The sequence below is a fragment of the Peromyscus maniculatus genome, chromosome 22 (assembly GCF_049852395.1).
Source record: "Peromyscus maniculatus bairdii isolate BWxNUB_F1_BW_parent chromosome 22, HU_Pman_BW_mat_3.1, whole genome shotgun sequence".
In the NCBI taxonomy this organism is placed as follows: Eukaryota; Metazoa; Chordata; class Mammalia; order Rodentia; family Cricetidae; genus Peromyscus; species Peromyscus maniculatus.
The window spans coordinates 11,048,405-11,067,126 of NC_134873.1; the positions used below are offsets into that span (position 1 = coordinate 11,048,405).

The following is an 18,722-nucleotide window of genomic DNA, read 5'->3' on the forward strand; positions in this document are numbered from 1 at the left end:
GACTGACTGTATGGGTTCAATGCCCAGAGCTCACATAAAGGTGGACAGAGGGAACTCATTTTACAAAGCTGTCCACTGACCTTCATATCCACATCATGGCACATTCGTGAACATACACATGCTTGCATGCACACACACACACACACACACACACACACACACACACACACACACCACATAATGAAAATAAAATGGACAGAAAAAGGCTATAGAATAAACGACTCCCTCCTCCTTAGGCACCGGGCTGAATCTCCTTTTTACAGCCCATGCTCATCTCTCAACTCCCAGACCTGCCCGTCTCCACCTATCACATCTCCTTTCTTCCCTTGTCTATCCCACCCTTTCCACAGGGTTGGACAAATGCAGGCACCGACCAAAGATGATTTTGGAAGAGAGAAAGACACTAGTTCTTGGGTTCTTTCCAATGGGGGTCACTTCAGCTGGCTGTGACCCTTAACCAAAGAGCCTGGTGTACAAAAATGCCTGTCTCTGGGCTCTGCTGGTATCTTTTCTTTCCCATGCCTAGTCAGAGGCTCCAATGTTTTCCCCCTCCTCTGCCCACCCAATAGGTGCAGGAAGGTCCCTAGGCCTCTGGCCAGCCCCTGCTTAGCCTCTCTCGGGGTATCCAGCTCTGTCCAGCTTTCCTCATTCTCAGTTTCGGTGGAAACAGCTCTCTGGGATCCACAGGAATCTGCATGCTTGGTCCTCACCCTCAACTGCTCGGCATCTTTTGTAACTAGTCTATCCCAGACTTCCTTTGACACTTTTGCCCCATTTTCGCAGCTGGGGGGCACGACACATATACTAGCTCGATTGGCTTCTTTCTCTCTCCCTAGATACTGGGGCCCTCTTTGCTCTGGGGAGATGTCCCAGCTTCAGTATTTCACCCCTTCATCCTGTCCCCCAGTGCATGCAAAGGCTATCTCTGTCCTTGATCCCGTGTTTCTAGATCCCTGTCCTAAGAATCCAGACCTCTTAGATTAGACGTGCCTCTAACCTACTTCAGTGTCTTCCCTGCACATCCGTGTCTCCCCCACCCTCTCTCTGTCTCCACCTCTGCTCTGTTTGACCCCCTCACCCACCCCCAAATAAGGTTCCACACACAGATTTATCCGGGCTCCTCCCTTGCTGGTATTTTGAAATCCTTTTACAACCCCATGTCATTTTAGCCCACTGGCCTCCAGTGTAGAGGAAATGATAAATCAGCGTGGGTAAGGGCTTCCCTGGGGTGGAGAACATTTTTTTCCCCAAGGTGCAACTCTGAGACGGCCTCTTCCAGGCAGCCTTCCTTCCCTTCCTCCTACCAGGTCACTGCCCCTGCCCGGTTCCTTACTCCACTGGGGCCTGACCACATTCTTGCTGCGTCTCTGTTCCTGTCCGGCTTTGTCTCCTCTGTCCTTTCTCTTGAGCAGGACTCACGGTGTTTTATCAGTGGCATGAGAACGAAGGAACCAACGAATGAATGAATGAATAAATGAATGAATGGGCGAGTAAGTGGGTGAATGAATGAGTGAATGAATGATGGAAAGGGGGTTGAAGGCAAGGGCTTAGAGAACCTGGTTTGGAACCCAGCCCTCCGCCCCACCCAAAGTGATGCTTATGCTAGGTCCCCAGGTCAGAAGGAAATGACTCCCTGATTGATTGGCTCAGGCTGGGAAAGCCAGCCTTGGTCAGAGGACTCTGCCCAATGGATGTGACCCCTCCTTTAGAAGACCCTTCCTCCGCTGGCTCCCACTCCCTCTCTGTAATTGCGCGGGGTGGGGGTGAGGTGGGATCGGGTGGGGGTGGGGAGACTGACTGGGATGGACTGATGGAAGGCAGAGCCTTCTAGTTACCCTGGCAACCGTCCCAGCAACTGTCCAAGGCCTCCGGTCAGCCTTTGTCTGGGGCCTCTCTAGTCACCCAGACAACCGCTACCTCGTTCTGGTCAACCATCAACGCTTCTCCCGTCACCCTGGCAACCATCAGTGGACCCACCACCTAGGTGTCAATCCTCATCCCGGCTACAGATTTTCCAGACCTCCACTCTAGGCTCTGAGAACCCCTCCTCCTGACCTGCAGGAAGGCAGGCCTTGGTTCCGCCCTATAGTGCGAGTAGGCCGGGCCCTAGGGGTCCCCGATCTGCAGTCTGAGAAAGTCCTTTCCTGCCTCCCTGCACGCATTCTTGCATGAACTGTCCAGCCGCCACAGGCAGCTCTTCAAAATGCAAGCCGTGTCTCTCCTCTGCTTAAAAAAAAAAAAAAAAAAAAAAAAAAAAAAAAAAAAAAATCTCCCCGGATCGCTTTGACAGCCAGTCTGCTTGCAGCCCTGATGGTCTGGGAGCGGTGACTAGACTCCAGGATCCCTTTGACAGCCAGTCTGCTTGCAGCCCTGATGGTCGGGAGCAGTGACTAGACTCCAGGATCCCTTTGACAGCCAGTCTGCTTGCAGCCCCTGATGGTCGGGAGCGGTGACTAGACTCCAGGATCGCTTTGACAGCCAGTCTGCTTGCAGCCCTGATGGTCGGGAGCAGTGACTAGACTCCAGGATCCCTTTGACAGTCAGTCTGCTTGCAGCCCTGATGGTCGGGAGCAGTGACTAGACTCCCGTTATCCCAATGCCCAGAGCTCACTCCCTCGACCTTCCCAGTAGCTGTGCCCCATTCCTGGGAGAAGCGCGTCCCGGCCCTCGAGGACTGTGGTTCCTCGGGAAGCTGAGTTCTGTCACTTACTGGCAGAGTCTCCCATTCCCTCCCTGTCTGTGAACTCAGAATTCTAAGATGGCCCCGACTCACATTCCGTCCCCAGAACTTAAACAATGGCGGTTGAGGAAAGCAATGGTATGATGAGTCAAAAGCGTCTCTTCAGGGTAAAGCCGGGGAGGCACACGAGGGGCTCTGGTTAGGCATTTCCAAAACAGAAAGCCTGGTTCAGGGTTCCCAAGCCCTCACGCTCCAGGTGATATTGTTTCCAGAGGGTGAGCAAGGCCAGGGCAGCGGGAGCCAGCAGGATGGCTCATCTGGACCGTGCTGCCCAGCCTGATGGCCTGACTTTGATCCCCGCCGGGACCCACATAGTAGAAGGAGAGGAGGAACTTCTGCAAGCTGACTTCTGACATACAATACAACAAGCATTGTAGCACTAGGCACACACACAATGAATAAGTAAAAACTAAATAAATGTAATAATAATTTTTAAAAAGAGGGTAGGTGAGATGATTCAGGGGGTAAAGATGCCTGTCACCAAGCCTGATGATCTGCGTTCTGATCCCAGGACCCACACAGTGGACAGAAAGACCAACTCCTTCAAGATGTCCTCTGACATCTCGTATGTGCATATCCCCCTACACACACACACACACACACACACACACACACACACACAATGTGCATGAAATAAATTAATTAAATGTGATTTTAAAAAAGAGAGAGGGAGTCAGACAGTGGTGGCACACTTTGATCCCTGCACTCAGGAGGGAGACAGACAGATCTCGGAGTTCCAGGCCAGCCCGGTCTACAGAGTGAGTTCCAGGATAGCCAGGGCTACATAGAGAAACCCCGTCTTGAAAATAAACAAAAGGGGGGGGGGAGATGAAATGGCTCAGTGGGTAAAGGTGCTCCGTGCCAAAATTGGCAACCTGAGTTCAATCCCCAAGACCCACAGAGTGGGCAGAGTGGAAAGATTAAAAAAAAAAAAAAGTAAAATAGAAAAGAACACCAAGTCAATAGAAGTGCACACCTGTAAACCCAGCACTTAGGAGGCTGCGGCAGGAGGATCACGCATTCTAGCAAGACTGCCTACAAGAAGGAGGAGGAGGAGGAAAAGGAGGAGGAGGAGGAAAGCAGAAAGGGAGGCTAGAGAGAGGCTGGGAGTTAGGAGGCGTGTAAGAGCACCTGTCCCTCCTGCAGAGAACCTAAAGCCCCAGCACCCACAGAGGCTCACGACCTTCTGTAACTCCAGGTCCCCGGCATCCGATATCCTCTTCTGCTCCATGGGCACCAGGTATGCATGCGTACAGGCAACCACTCATACACACTAAAAAAAAATAATAGGCTGCCAGGCAGGGGTGGCGCATCGTCTTTAATCCCAGCACTAGGGAGGCAGAGGCAGGGGGATCTCTGTGAGTTCAAGGCCAGCCTGATCTACAGAGTGAGTTCCAGGATAGCCAGGACTACACACAAAGAGAAACCCTGTCTCAAAAAAACAAAAACAAAAAATAACAACAATAGTAATAATGATAATAATAATAATAATAATAATAATAATAGTTGGGCATGATGGCTCATTTCTTTAATCCCAGCACTTAGGAGGCAGTGACAGGTGGATCTCTGTGAGTTTTAGGTCAGCCAGGGCTACATGGTGAGATCCTGTCTCAAAATAAATAAATAAAAATTAAAAACAACGGCAACATAATAGACAGTTAGACTCGGTAATGTATGCCTTTAGTCCTAGTCCTGGTGAACCAAGTTAGCCTGGTCTGCTCAGCAAATTCTAGGCTGTACAATGAGACTCTGTCTCAAAGTAAATAAATAATCGGTTAATTAATTAATTGTAAAAGACTAGGCAATAGAAATAATATTATGATTGTTATGACCAGTCTGGAGCTGGGCCACCGCACACTTGTTTCACAATTGTTTTATTTTCCTAAGACTGCATTTTGCTCTGTAGCCTAAGCTCATTTCACTCTCACTCTGTAGCTCAAGCTGGTCTCGAACCTGTGATCATTTTCCACAGCCTCCGCTGTACTGAGCTTACAAGCTTTCACCACCTACCATGGCCAGCTTTCACCCTCCATTTGTAACCTCATCATTTGGCGGCTGGTTCTACAGGCCTGTAGACACTCAGCAGAATTTTGGCCAAGTCAGATATGGTAGTGCATGCCTGTAACCCCAGTACCCGGGAGGCTTTGGCAAGAAGATCTCCAGTTCAACACAGGCTTCGGCTGCTACGAACAAAACAATGGTAATTTAGAGCAGAAGATTATTATAAGAGCTGGAGGCCTCACATCCCAAACGGTGGCCATTTATTCCACATGCAGTGTATGTGTGTATGCGTGTGTGCATGCACATGTGTCATTGTGTACATGTGGAGGTCAGAGGACACGTTGTGAGAGTCGGATCTCACCTTCTGTCATATGAGCCTCAAGGATTGAAGTCATCAGGTTTCAGGCTTAGTGGCAAGCGCCTTTACCTGCTGGGCCATCTTGTCTGCTCCCAGATATCTGCTCGGGGAGCTGGTCCCTTCTTGTGCTGAGTCTAGCATCCCAGGCTTCCTAACAGAGCCCAGAGCTCTTTCCCTGGGGATCTGAGACAGGCTGAGAAGAGATAATTTAAGCTGACTTGGATTCGGTCATGATGGAGAGGGGGATCATGGGATCCACCTGGGGAGGGGTGGGCACACTCACCTGTTTTCCTGTGAAGATCTGTTCTTGGTTAGGTGATTAGACACTGGCAAGGAAGCAGGTCACTCTTTGTTGTGCTTATTTGTTTGTTTATTTATTTATTTATTGGTTTTTTGAGACAGGGTCTCTCTGTGTAGCTTTGCACCTTTCCTGGAACTCGCTTTGGAGACCAGGCTGGCCTTGAACTCACAGAGATCTGCCTGCCTCTGCCTCCTGAGTGCTGGGATTAAAGGCATGTGCCACCACCGCCACCTGGCTTTGTTTATTTATTTTTGAGAAAATGAGCTGAAACTTTTATGCGTTCATTTCTTGCATTTGAGGTACTCTTCGTTGACATCCTCGGCCTGAGATCTTTGCCATAGTCCTTACCCACTGCCCAACCGCAGCCAACCACTCCACCAGGCTTCATAGTCCTTACCCACTGCCCAACCGCAGCCAACCACTCCACCAGGCTTCATAGTCCTTACCCACTACCCAACCGCAGCCAACCACTCCACCAGGCTTCATAGTCCTTACCCACTACCCAACTGCAGCCAACCACTCCGCCAGGCTTCATAGTCCTTACCCACTACCCAACCGCAGCCAACCACTTCACCAGGCTTCCCCTCTCCTACCATTCCCCTAATTTCTTGCTGTCATCAACCTTAATTAGGTTGATTTGGCGCTCAGCACAAAGTGCCTCCACCGACTTGACGTCCATAGGCTCATCACAGCTGGATGCAAGCACACAGAGACGGGCTTGGCGCTTGTCTAAGGCTTTGCCAGCTTCGTGGATGCCAAGTGATAGGCCACTGTGGATGAGGGCGGTCTTCAGCACCTCTTGAACTCAGCAATATTCCCACCTCAGCTCTTCAAGTGTTGAGATTGCAGGGGTGCACCACTGTGTCCAGCAAGCCCCCCTTTCTTTTTAAAAGTTGAAAAGTTGATTTATTTATTTTGTATGTTTGTGGTTGTGTGCACGTTCAACTGAACTCAGGCTGTCAGGCTTGGTAGCAGGTATCCTCACCTGCGGAGCCATGGGTTTGTTTGTTTGTTTGTTTGTTTTTGGTTTTTTTTATTTTTAGACAGGATTTCTCTGTGTAGCCTTGACTGTCCTGGATCTCGCTCTGTACACCAGGCTGGCCTCGCATTCACAGAGATCCGCTGCCTCTGCCTCCCCAGTGCTGGGATTAAAGGTGTGCACCACCACCCGCCAAACCATCTTTCTTAAGCTGGTTAGATCATCTTTGAAAGAGTTTGATACAACTTTCTATAGTTATGTGATTTAGCAGTTAAAACACAGCTATTGTGACAAAGGCACTGTATTTAAAAAAAATATACATGTATTTCTTGCTGGGCAGTGGTGGCACACGCCTTTAATCCCAGCACTGAGGAGGCAGAGGCAGGTCAGCCTGGTCTTCAGAGTAAGTTCTATGACAGCCAAAGCTTCACAGAGAAACCCTGTCTTGAAAAAAATTTTTATTGAATTTTTTATGTGTAGGAGTATTTTGATTGCATGTATGTATGTATGTATGTATGTGCACTATGTGCAGGCCTGTTGCTCAGGGATGCCAGAAGAGGGTGTCAGATCCCCTGGACATGGAGTTACAGATGGCTGTGAAACTCCATGAGTGCTGAGAATTGAACATGTCCTCTACAAGAGCAACAAATGCTCTTCACCACTAAGCCACCTTCCCAGCTCCAGGGGGAAATTTCATTTTAGCTAATTAACATGTTAATTGAACTATCCTTGTGGGTTAGAAATAAATTGGATGCAGCTGGTGATGGTGGCGCACGCCTTTAATCCCAGTACTCTGGAGGCAGAGCCAGGCGGATCTCTGTGAGTTTGAGGCTAGCCTGGTCTACAGAGTGAGTTCCAGGAGAGTCAGGGCTACACAGAGAAACAAAAAACAAAAAGGAAATATATTGCTCACAACATTGGGGAAGACCTAAGCTGCAGACTGGAGGTAGAGAACAAGACAGAAAGGTTAGAATTTGTAGATTATGTAGCCACTGGGGCAGGGATGCTTTGGAAAAGAGAGGTAAGACAGTCTCATCTTCTAACTCCACAAGGGAGAAGCATTCTTGGCTACCAGAGTCAAACAGCCATGCTATGTGTGGGGCAGGGCACCCACAGGTGCTTTTGTGTGCAACAGCGGGGTCATGTGCTGTGGGGGAGCTGGGAGTCCATCCTGTGTGCACACACTGCACGGACTCTCAGGTCCACAAGGACAGAAGGTGTGTGTGCACATTATGTACCTGTTGGCTGGCGAGCAGGGGCCACTAGTCCAGTAGGTCTTGCAAGAAGGCCCACATGTACTGATGCATCTCCTGAGGATGGGTCTGTGGAATCCAGTGCCCACTGCCTGGCAGGATGTGGCTTTCCAGCCGACCCGGCACAAAACGACTCCCAATGGCTCCCACAAGCCCCTGCTGTAAGGTGTGGTCTTTCTCCCCCCACAGCAGCAGCGTGGGTGTGGACAGTTCTTGGGGCTCCAGCGGGAAGTTCCTACGGCCAAGACAGACAGTTAGAAGAATGGCTACCTTCAATTTGGGGAGGGGGGGGGGGCTGGCACACTCCTGAGCTTCTCTCCTAGGTGTAGCCTTACCTGAACAGGTTTCGATAGTAGTTGATGGGCCCCGTGAGGCCTCCAGGTTGCGAGAAGTGATACAAGAAAGCTTCAAGTTCACAAGGGGTCAGACGTGGGATGCCCGTCTTGTGGTGGGTGAGCACGGCTTTCAGAATCTGGGTGTACACAGTAGAGCGCTGGTTTCAGTGGCCAGCCTGCCCAGCCCCAATCTGCCATTCCCCTCTTCCTGGACCTCAGCCCTCACTGCACCTGGAAGTCCGACAAAGACAAGAGCGTCTCTGGCAGCCAGGGAAGCTGGAACAGGAACATGTAGTTTGATCGGAATAACTGGCCAATGTGGCGGGTTGAGTATTCTAGGAAGAGGGTATAAAGGATGTGAACAGTCTGGGCTTGAGATGGCCCTGTGCTCCTATATCCCTGCACACCCAGCTCAGGCACGCGGGCCTCTAGAACACCGCTACTGCTGGCCTGTCTGTGAAGACACTGACCGCACTGTGGCTGAGCACTGCCCTGCCAAACTGTCTTTAGAGCTGCAGAACTGGCGAAGCTAGAGAGATGGCTCAGTGTTTACAAGTGCTCGCTGCTTTCCTGCGGGCCGAAGTTTGCTTCCTAGTACTCATATTGGGTGGCATACAGTGGCCTGTAACTCTAGCTCCATGGGATCTAATGCCCTCTTTTGGCCTCCATGGCAGTCATGTACACACACACACACACACAGAGAGAGAGAGAGAGAGAGACAGAGAGAGAGAGAGAGAGAGAGAGAGAGAGAGAGAGAGAGAGAGAGAGAGAGAGAGAGAGAGAGAGACATATAACAAAAATAACTCTTTTAAAAAAAAAAAAAGAATGGGCTGGGTGATGGTGGTGCCCACCTTTAATCCCAGCACTCAGGAGGCAGAGCCAGGTGTATCTTTGTGAGTTCGAGTCCAGCCTGGTCTACAGAGCAAGATCCAGGACAGCTAGGGCTCCACAGAGAAATCCTGTCTCTAAAAAACAATCAAACAAACAGGAGAATGGGGGTGCCTTCCTCTGTAGCTCCTGAGTGCCCCCAGAGATACCCTCAGGCTTCTTCTGCTTAGGCCTGGACATAGTTCCCCTGCTTCTCGCAATAAACATTTATTGAGCACCTACTGTGTACCAGGGTCCTGCAGAAAGGAGTAGAAGAAGACAGATACCAAACAGTAAAGATGCAGTGCTATTCAGGGAAGACTGGGGTGTAGTTCGGTGCCGAGTATGTGATTAGCAATCTTGAGGCTCTAGATTCTATTATCTCCCCCTCTACCCCCACACTAACTAACCAATAAATGGGGGTCAATGACAAAAGACATTAGGTGACCAGAGAGGGCATCTGATTCTATTGTGGTGCAGTTGGCCAGTTGTCTGTGTCTTCCACTGTCAAAAGAAAGACATCAGTGCTGGGGGTAGAGGCCCACGCCTTTGATCCCAGCATTCAGGAGGTGGAGGCAGATGTAGCTCCAGGAGTGGAAGGCCAGCCTGGGAGATGTAGCAAGCTCCAGGCCCAGAAAGAAAGAAAGAGACAACATTGTTTCCTTTGCCTCAGTTTCCCTTAGCTGGAACATAAAGCTAACGACACTTTCGTAAAACCCAAGAGCTTTGTAAAGTGAAGCTATGCAAGTTTACCACAGGCAACTGGCAGGCCGAGGTTCACCACCATCCTAAAAAATTTTTTTTTTTTTTTTTTTTTTTTTGGTTTTTTGAAACTGGGTATTTTTGTATAGTCTTGAAACTAGCTCTTTAGACCTGGCCTCTAACTCAGAGATCTTCGCACCTCTGCCTCCCGAGTGCTGGAATTAAAAGCATGTGAGACCACACCTTGATGAAACTTTTCAGTGTTATTATGGTACTACATGTGGGAAATTCCACAGCTGACCTCTGATGGTTCAATGTACACTCTGTGTGTGTGTGTATGTGTGTGTGTGTGTGTGTGTGTGTGTGTGTGTGTGTGTGTGTGTGTTATGGTATGTCATGTTTGTTACAAATAGGATCTTGTTGTATAGCCCAGGCTGGCCTCTAACTCATGACCCTCCTGACTCAATTTCCCAAGTACTGATTTTTCTTTTAGACTTATTTTTGTTCTGTTTTGAATCAGTTTTGTTTTTTTTTTGTTTTTTGTTTGTTTGCTTGTTTTTTTGTTTTTTGTTTTGAGACAGGATCTCACTGTGCAGCTCTGGCTGTCCTGGAACTAACTATGTAGAGCAGGTTATCCTCAAATTCACAGAAATCTGTCCCTGCCTCCTGAGTTTTGGCATTAAAGGTGCACACCGCTATGACTGGCTTCTTTTTAGAGTTATTATTTTTATTTATGTGTATGGGTATTTTGTCTACATGTATGTATGTGTACCATATATGTGCCTGGTATCCACAGAGGCCAGATGAGGACATTAGATCCCTTGGAGCTGGAGTTCCAGGTGACCGTGAGCCACCATGTGGGCGCTAGGAATCAAAGAGTTCTTCGACTAGCAAGTGCTCACCACTGAGCCGTCCATCGCTCCAGCCCCGGCCCGCCCCAAGTGCTGAGATTAATAGGGTGTGCTAGTAAAGCCAATTCCACAGTTTCCTTCATACACAAAATTACTACAATTACTGTATTAATTACTCTCAGTCTACGTGTACAAAGTGTATAAGAAGATTAAATTAATTAAATTAATTTCATACTTAGATTTAGGCTCTAGCCTAAATCTAACAAGAACCTACACCCCCCCAACCCCCCCACCCCCGCCCCTCTCACTCCTCTCTCTCTCAATGTTGGAGATTACATCCAGGCCCTCTAATACACTAAACAAATGTTCAACCACCTGGCTGTACCCCAGCCCGAGTCCAAAGCATTTTGTTATACCCGGGGTTATTCCTGAGTACACTCTCACTGATTTCTGTCCCTGACACAGTGACAGGTCACAGACGTACACCCTGGCACTTAGGCACATCCCAGCACTCCCCACGCACCTTGGAACACCGACATAGGAGGTCCGCTGACCACGACCATCCGCTCCACTAGGGACGGGAAGTAGATGGAGAAATTCCAGGCAAGGACAGCCCCCCAGTCATGGCTCACAAGGATGGACTTGGAGTACCCTGGGGGGAAGAGGGGGCAGACGCGATGGTGTAAGATGTAGTAGGGGTGAGGTAGAAGTGTGGGAGTGGGTCCCAAAAGGAGCAACGATAAGATGAGTGTACAGGATGGGAGAGGCCTCTCCTGCGATGGTCACTGACTCATACCCAGGCCCAGAATGACATCCTTGATATCAGCCAACAGCAGGTCAACGGTATAACAGTCCACATCCTTTGGAGCATCTGAGGGGCCATAACCACGCAGGTCCACAGCTACCACGTGGAAACGGCTCTGGAACTCCCGCAGCTGGTAGCGCCAGGAGAACCTGCCCGGTGAGGGAGTTGGGAGTTGAGTCAGCCGTCTGCAGGATGTACCTCCTATACCCAGCAACTACCTTAGGCCACCCCGCCTTTCTGCTCTGGACTTCTTAGAAAGGAAGTGGGGGAATCCCAGGCAGAGAGGCCCAAGGCCACCTCACCTTCAATAACCCCCTTGTCCGGTCTCTTCAGAGGGATAACCCGCCCTCTGGGGCGGTATCTCTGCCCCTTTGCCCACCTTCTGGGTTTTTTATGCTCTGTACCCCCAGGACTACTCAACCCTGTTAGTTCCCATTTTCTCATGGTCAGAGCTCTACTTTTCCCCAGTCCAGTGAGCACCAGGACCCAGGGACCCAGACTTACCAGTTCTCTGGGAAGCCATGCAGAAATAGCATGAGGGGCCCGTTGCCGCGACCAGCAGAGACATAGTGCAGACGTAGGCCCGAACTCTGAGGGAAAGCCCAATCTAAGTAAGAGCTGAGGTAGCTAAGGGAGCTTCCTTCCTAGCCATATGGGCCCAGATCCATTTGGACTCCATATCTCAACCCCCTTTCTTCATTCTCCGTCCACCCCACCCATGAAACCTGCCTCCCAGGGGCACTCACCCTGAGGGTCAGAAAGCAGTGCTCGCCCAGCGTGGGGTCTCTCAGGCAGTCTGGCGCTGACAACCGCTGGCGGCCGCAGCAGCCCCGGCGGGGGCGGCACAGCACCGTGGTGAGCGCGATGCAGCTGTAGACAAAGGCGGCCACCAAGGCAGCCAGATACACCAGGCTCATCACCAAGGCGCGCAGCAGCTTCAGCGAGAGGCGGGAGGGCGCCAGCAGCGCCGTCACCACCAACTCCTCCGGCATATCCTCGCGCTCTGGGACCACCACGGAGCCGGGGTCCGAGGACTGAACCGGCGGCGCCGGCTCCGGGAGCCCACCGCCTTTGTTTTGGGATCCCACTGTGCTGGCGGGCGCTGCGGAACCCTCTGAGGACACAGGTGAACGGCTCGGGCAGAGACTGCCACCGCACATGACTCACTCCAAAGTGGCAGGTAAACGACCTGGGCTGGGTGAGACACTTAAAGAGGAGGGGGTGGAGCCCGAGAGGATCTGGTTTCTGTGGCTGGGGAGGAACTTTGGGGGAAAGAGGGACTGCAGGCAGCGCCCTAGGTCATCTTGGATGGCGTTTAAGACAGGGACAGGGGATTACAATGATTCCTGTAGCAAGCAGGCGGCGGTGTTCAGGACCTAGAGATGGCTCGGCAGCTAAGGGGCACTTGGCGCCACGCCTGGCCTCTTGAGTTTGATCCCAGGGAACCACAGTGGTAGGAGAGAACTGACTCTCACACGTTGTCCTCTGACCACACTCACGCTGCAGCACGTGCAACCCTCCGAGCTTTAATCTCAGCAGAAGCAGGGAGATCTCTGAGTACAAGGCCAGCTGATTTATCTAGCAAGTTCTAGACCAGTCAGGGCTACATACAAAAAAAATAAATAAAATAAACAGCAACTGGCAAGGCTCTAAGGAAGGCGAGTTGAAGCCTGGATTACTCTTAGGAGAGGGAAGCGCTCTGTGAGATCGGTGGAGCTTTGAGTGAAGGGGCCTGGCATATGCAGGGTGGGTGGACCCAATTTAGCCCAGATGCTGTGCAAGGGTGAGGGGCGCGCTTTATGAAGGTGGAAGGGGAATTAGGGGGAACCCGTACTTAGATGAGAAAGACAAAGGCTGGGCTTGTTGGCTTGGGTAAAGGCTAGACGCGAGACTGGAGTTTGTTCTGAAGCTGTAGAGAGGCCGGAAACTGACACGAGAGTGGAGCAAACCCAGAAGCGGAAGGCCACACTGCGCTATATAGACAGCTGGGAGTAGAAGGCAGATGTGGGCAGTTCACCGTGTACTTCCCAAGCTAGAGGGCGTGACATTCCCCTTGACCTCGACCTTCTCCTGGTCCTGATGGGACCCATCACCGTTTTTACCTCGTTCCAACCCCGCCGTGTCCTCTCCTCTCGTTGGTTTAGAAAGTCTGTCCATCTACCCCTACACGACTGTGATTGGACAGCAGTGGCCATGGATTTCTAAACGACAGGTGGGGCCTAGGTGCTAAGTAGGCCGCATTGAGGTCCAGGTTCTGTAGGTGGCAGCTAACCCTAGGCAAATCCTGCCTCCCGGAGAACAGGCCCGACTTGGAAGCTGGAGCTAGCCTGGGCAGACTGGGTCACTGCGGCTCTGGTTGAAAGAGGAAACAGGGCAGCGCCCGGTATGATGGGGCATTGCATTGCGTCGAGTCGTGTCTCAGCCAGAAGCTAGCTCCTTTTGCAACCTTTCCCAAGATCCTTTACTATTTTAGGGACACCCATTATTTAACCCTTGTAGCAACCCTGGTACATGTAGGTAGCATCATCATATCCTCACATTACAGATCATGAACCTGAAATTCCGGGATGAGGTCATTTTGCCTGAAGTTCTATCATCTGCCTTAGCAGCAATCCAGGACAACATGAAGGCAGAGGCCTGTGTTTCACCCAACACTGAGGCCACTGGCAAGCTTTCAAATTCCTTCTGGCAGTTATCTCGAGAAACATCAGGTATTTAGAGAGAAGCACTTCTGTAGCTGCTTCTATCATTGCGGTAGTATCGACTGAGTCTAGAGCTTTGCACATGCAGGGTAAGCACTTCAGCAGGGTGCTTCACTCTTAGCCTTAAAAAAATTGATTACTAGCCAGGCGGTGGTGGCGCACGCCTTTAATCCCAGCACTCGGGAGGCAGAGGCAGGCGGATCTTTGTGAGTTCGAGACCAGCCTGGGCTACCAAGTGAGTTCCAGGAAAGGTGCAAAGCTACACAGAGAAACCCTGTCTCAAAAAACCAAAAAAAAAAAAAAAAAAAAAAAAAAAAAAAAAAAAAAAAATTGATTACTGAGTATTACTCAGCTGCTAAAATATGTTTTGCAAGCATGAAATTTGAAGGCAAATGAATGGAACTAGGAAAAAAAATCATCCTGAGGTAACCTATCCCTAGAAAGATAAATATGGTATGAATTCACTTAAATGTGGGAATCAGCCACTGAATAAATGATAACCAACCTACAGTCGATAGACCCAGAGAGGTTAGGTATAGAGGAAGGAACATGGATCTCCCTGGGAGGGATTTTAGAATAGATTTTTTTTTTTTTTTTTTTTTTTTTGGTTTTTGGAGACAGGGTTTCTTTGTGTAGCTTTGCGCCTTTCCTGGAGCTCACTTGGTAGCCCAGGCTGGCCTCGAACTCACAGAGATCCGCCTGCCTCTGCCTCCCGAGTGCTGGGATTAAAGGCGTGCGCCACCAACGCCCGGCTTAGAATAGATTTTATGTGGGGACATGTCGGGATTGGAACAGGAGGATCAGGTAGGGAGGAGAAATAGGATTGAGAGAGGGAATAGGGGAGAGACAGCTGGAATAGAGAGGCATTTGAAGGATGGTATGGAAACCCAGTGCAGTGGAAACATCTTAAAATATGTGAGGGTGATCCTAATGAGGTCTTCTAATAATAGGGGAGACAGAGTCCCAACTGACCATCTCTTGTCACCAAACAAAGCTTCCAGTACTAGGACTGGGTTGCAAGCTGTTGGCCAATGGGGTCCCATGGGAATCCCCAAACAACCCAGGCTGTTGCTAAACAATGGGTTGCTCTCTGCAAACTGGCTCACTACCCACACAACTCACTGAACATGGAGAAGTGCAGCTGGTGCCCACACGGAGCCTTCACCCCTATGTTCTGGTGTCTTTGGTTCGGAAAGGTACTCTTCAGGCTACCAACAGAGAAACGTAAACACCAACCTAGATACAAAACTTTTGACCTACAATTTGTCCTGTCTGCAAGATATGCTAGGGCAAATGGTGGCACAGACCTTGTGGTCTGGTTTGACTTAAGCCCACCCCATGAGACTGAACCCACACCCAACACTGCTTGGGTAACAAAGAACCAGAGGCTAGATAGACCTAGGGTAAAAGCAAATACTATTGGTCAAAAAAGAAAGAAAAAAAAAGTATCAATGGATTGACTCTAATTGATCTTCTGTTCTACTCATAGATCAGAAGATTTGTCTTAATTTGTCATCATCAGAGATGCTTCCTCCTGCAGCTCATGGGAGCAGAGTGTAAGAGCCAGAGAGAATGGAAGGCACCAGGAGAACAATGCCCTCTGAATCAACTGAGTAAGGCTCATATGAATTCAGAGACAGAAGCAGCAAGCACAGACCAATCCTCTAGGTACATAGCTTTCAGCTCAGTATTTTATTGGGACTTCTGATCGTGTGAACAAGTGGACTTTTTTTGTTTGTTTTTTGAGCCTGAGTAGCCTTGGCTGTCCCAGGACTTCCTTTGTAGACCCGGTTGGCCTTGAACTAATAGACTCACCTGCCTCTGCCTCTCAAGTGCTGGGATTAAAGGCATGTGCCACCACTGCCCAGCTGGGTCTCCGATTCTTGTGCACACTCCTGGGGCTCTTTTCCTTCTGTTGATTTGCTTTGTCCAGACTCAATCTTTTAGAAGCCTGTTCTTCTCTAATGAGACAGAAATGAAGTGGATCCAGGAGAGGGCAGGTAGGATGAAACTGGTAGTAGTAGAGGGAGGGAAAACTATATATTAAAAAATAATATTTTCAGCCAGGCGGTGGTGGCGCACGCCTTTAATCCCAGCACTCGGGAGGCAGAGACAGGCGGATCTCTGTGAGTTCGAGGCCAGCCTGGGCTACCAAGTGAGTTCCAGGAAAGGCGCAAAGCTACACAGAGAAACCCTGTCTCGAAAAAAACCAAAAAAATAAAAAATGAATAATATTTTCAATAAGGGGGGGGGAAACAATTATTACTATTTATTTGGTTTTTTTTTTTTTTTTTTTTTTTTTTTTTTTTTGGTTTTTCGAGACAGGGTTTCTCTGCGTAGCTTTGCGCCTTTCCTGGAGCTCACTTGGTAGCTCAGGCTGGCCTCGAACTCACAGAGATCCGCCTGGCTCTGCCTCCCGAGTGCTGGGATTAAAGGCGTGCGCCACCACCGCCCGGCTGGTTTTTGTTTTTATGCTGACTCTTGCAGCCATCTAGCTTAGGTTGGCCTGCGACTGGCCTCCCCTTCCGGCTTGATGGGATTACAGACATAGGCCATCTGTACCCAAATTTTTGAGACAAGATCTTATAAACTGCTTAGGATCCTCTTGTGTTTCAGCCTTCTGAGAAGCCCCTGATGCCTGACTGAGTGGCTAGCTCTGAGACAGGGCTCTGTGTACACTACAGCTGGTTTCAAACCCTCTATGTAGCAAATGACCAGAAACTTCTGATCCATCTGCTTCGCTCCCGAGTATAATTACAGGAATACATCACCACGTCTGGTTTGTGTGATGCTGCAATTAAATCCAGAACCTCGTGCACGCTAGGCAAGCATGCTACCAGCTGGGCCTTTCTAAGTGGCTAGTTAAACATTTACCATCTTGGAGTATTGCCTCTCAAGTTACCACTTATTGCACATGGCTCCCTCACTTCTCTACACTCTACTCATCTCTTGCCCCACTTGCCACTGTTATATGCCTTTTTATTATCAAACAGGATACTAAACAGTGTATTTATTCTGCACAAGGACGATAATTAAACCCTTGGCGAATGGCCATTGTTCAACCTCAGTAAAAAATCCACTTGAGTAGAATGACACTGTCTTTATTGTTCTGACTTTACCATCTCTTTTCTTTCTTTTTTTTTTCTTTTTCAAGACAGGGTTTCTCTGTGTAGCTTTGCGCCTTTCCTGGAACTCACTTGGTAGCCCAGGCTGGCCTCGAACTCACAGAGATCCGCCTGGCTCTGCCTCCTGAGTGCTGGGATTAAAGGCGTGAACCACCACCGCCCGGCTTACCATCTCTTTTCTTAAAGAGATTAACCTGTACTATTTTGGAAATGGGAAGGGGCGCTGGCCACCTACTCACATTTTTCCTGCCTCCACCCCTCCTGAGTGTTGAGATTGTAAGTGTGAACCACCACCACACCAGGCTAACTTTGGTTTCTTTAATATTCCATAAAATTAATAATCTAACATGGTGTTCCCAGGATTTCTACCGAGCCTCCAACGTGGCTCTTTGGCCAATAGGCATCTAAGAACTCCCCTTTATTGAACTCCACTATACAATTTTGTCTCTACACCCCAACTAACCTCCATTTCCCAACTCTACACTCAGAAAGACATCAGTAATCACAGGAGGGTAACTTTATATTCAGTACAAATGTTTATTTTTGCAATGAGAACTGCACAAAAAAAAAAAAAAAACCCTTTAGTATATAAGTGAAAAGTCTACGAATTCCCTTCTACAAATGTCTAAAGTATTTTAATACAAGTCTCAGATTCACTGACATAATTATTGGCCAAGCGACCCGTGCATACAGTACAGTGGGGGCTTGTACACACCTCTTATTCTTGTATAGGACTAAGATGTCTAGTACTGTGGGAAGGACTTGAAAATGGTCAGAAATTAAATAGATCCCAGTTCTAATTACAACCCAGTTAGAGGAACACCCATCAGAAGGTGTGGAGGCCATTTAAAACTTGAGCAAGGTGGTACAGATGAAATCATTTCCCCAGCTCAAAAGTGGGGCCCAGCATGGGGAAATAATCTGAACAAGAGTGGTAGAAAAAACCTCAGAGGACCAAAATGCCATCATTTCCACATAGTAGTATATGAAATGCCTGGAGGGGGACAGGACCTTAAGAACAGGGAGGTGAACACTGGCTGGGTACCCTAGAAAGGTTTGGCCTTTCTGGTTGAGGGGTAGGAGATACAGGTTAACAGTGCTAGAAATATTTCAGTCTTGTCTCTGAATACATATAATTATTTATCTTACATCTTAGGGACGACTGTTCTTGGGTGCCACCCATGCCTTGTAGCTGTGGCATGTGTGAACAGGTGGGCAGGAAAGCCATCTGGGGGCTTTTCTCAGCAGAAATGTGTTTATATGTGGGAATACAAAGACCCTATTTGGAGGGAATGTACACTTACCTAAGAGTATCTGGTTAACCCTGAGCTTAAATCAAATTAGGAGTTAGGTAGAGGCAAGCATGGTGGGAAAAGTGGCCCAGAGCCTTGTGTGAAGAGACCAGGATGGAGGAGGGCCATCGTTAAGAGTGTGGTCTGGATATTGGCCAAGGTTTCACTGAGGCCCATTACCACCCAGTCCAGGTATTTACAGAGTTTCTGGCTCCCTGTTACAGCTTCAACTTGGGGGGAACTCTGAGCCCAAGGAGCTCCTGCCCAGGAAAGTCAGAACCCACCAGTGGAGAGGGGCTCAGTGGCCACTATTGGTAAATCTTATGCAAAGGTACCTAGGGACCTGGGCCTAGCCTAAGCAAACTAGAAAACCTAGTTGGTTCACAAAGAAATGTCAGGGAGACATCAGCA

General features: G+C 49.2%; 1 protein-coding gene across 1 annotated transcript; it reads right to left on the reverse strand.

Moving 5' to 3' along the window:
* Positions 1-7,260: 7,260 nt before the first annotated feature.
* Positions 7,261-12,382, reverse strand: Ephx3 (epoxide hydrolase 3). The gene is made up of 7 exons (XM_006991271.4): positions 11,939-12,382; positions 11,697-11,782; positions 11,184-11,341; positions 10,911-11,039; positions 8,199-8,302; positions 7,968-8,104; positions 7,261-7,867 (listed from the first exon to the last, which is right to left on the reverse strand). Exons 1-7 carry the CDS (start codon positions 12,350-12,352, stop codon positions 7,642-7,644), a joined length of 1,254 nt encoding a protein of 417 aa, XP_006991333.4. The 5' UTR covers positions 12,353-12,382; the 3' UTR covers positions 7,261-7,641.
* Between the last annotated feature and the right edge of the window lie 6,340 nt (positions 12,383-18,722).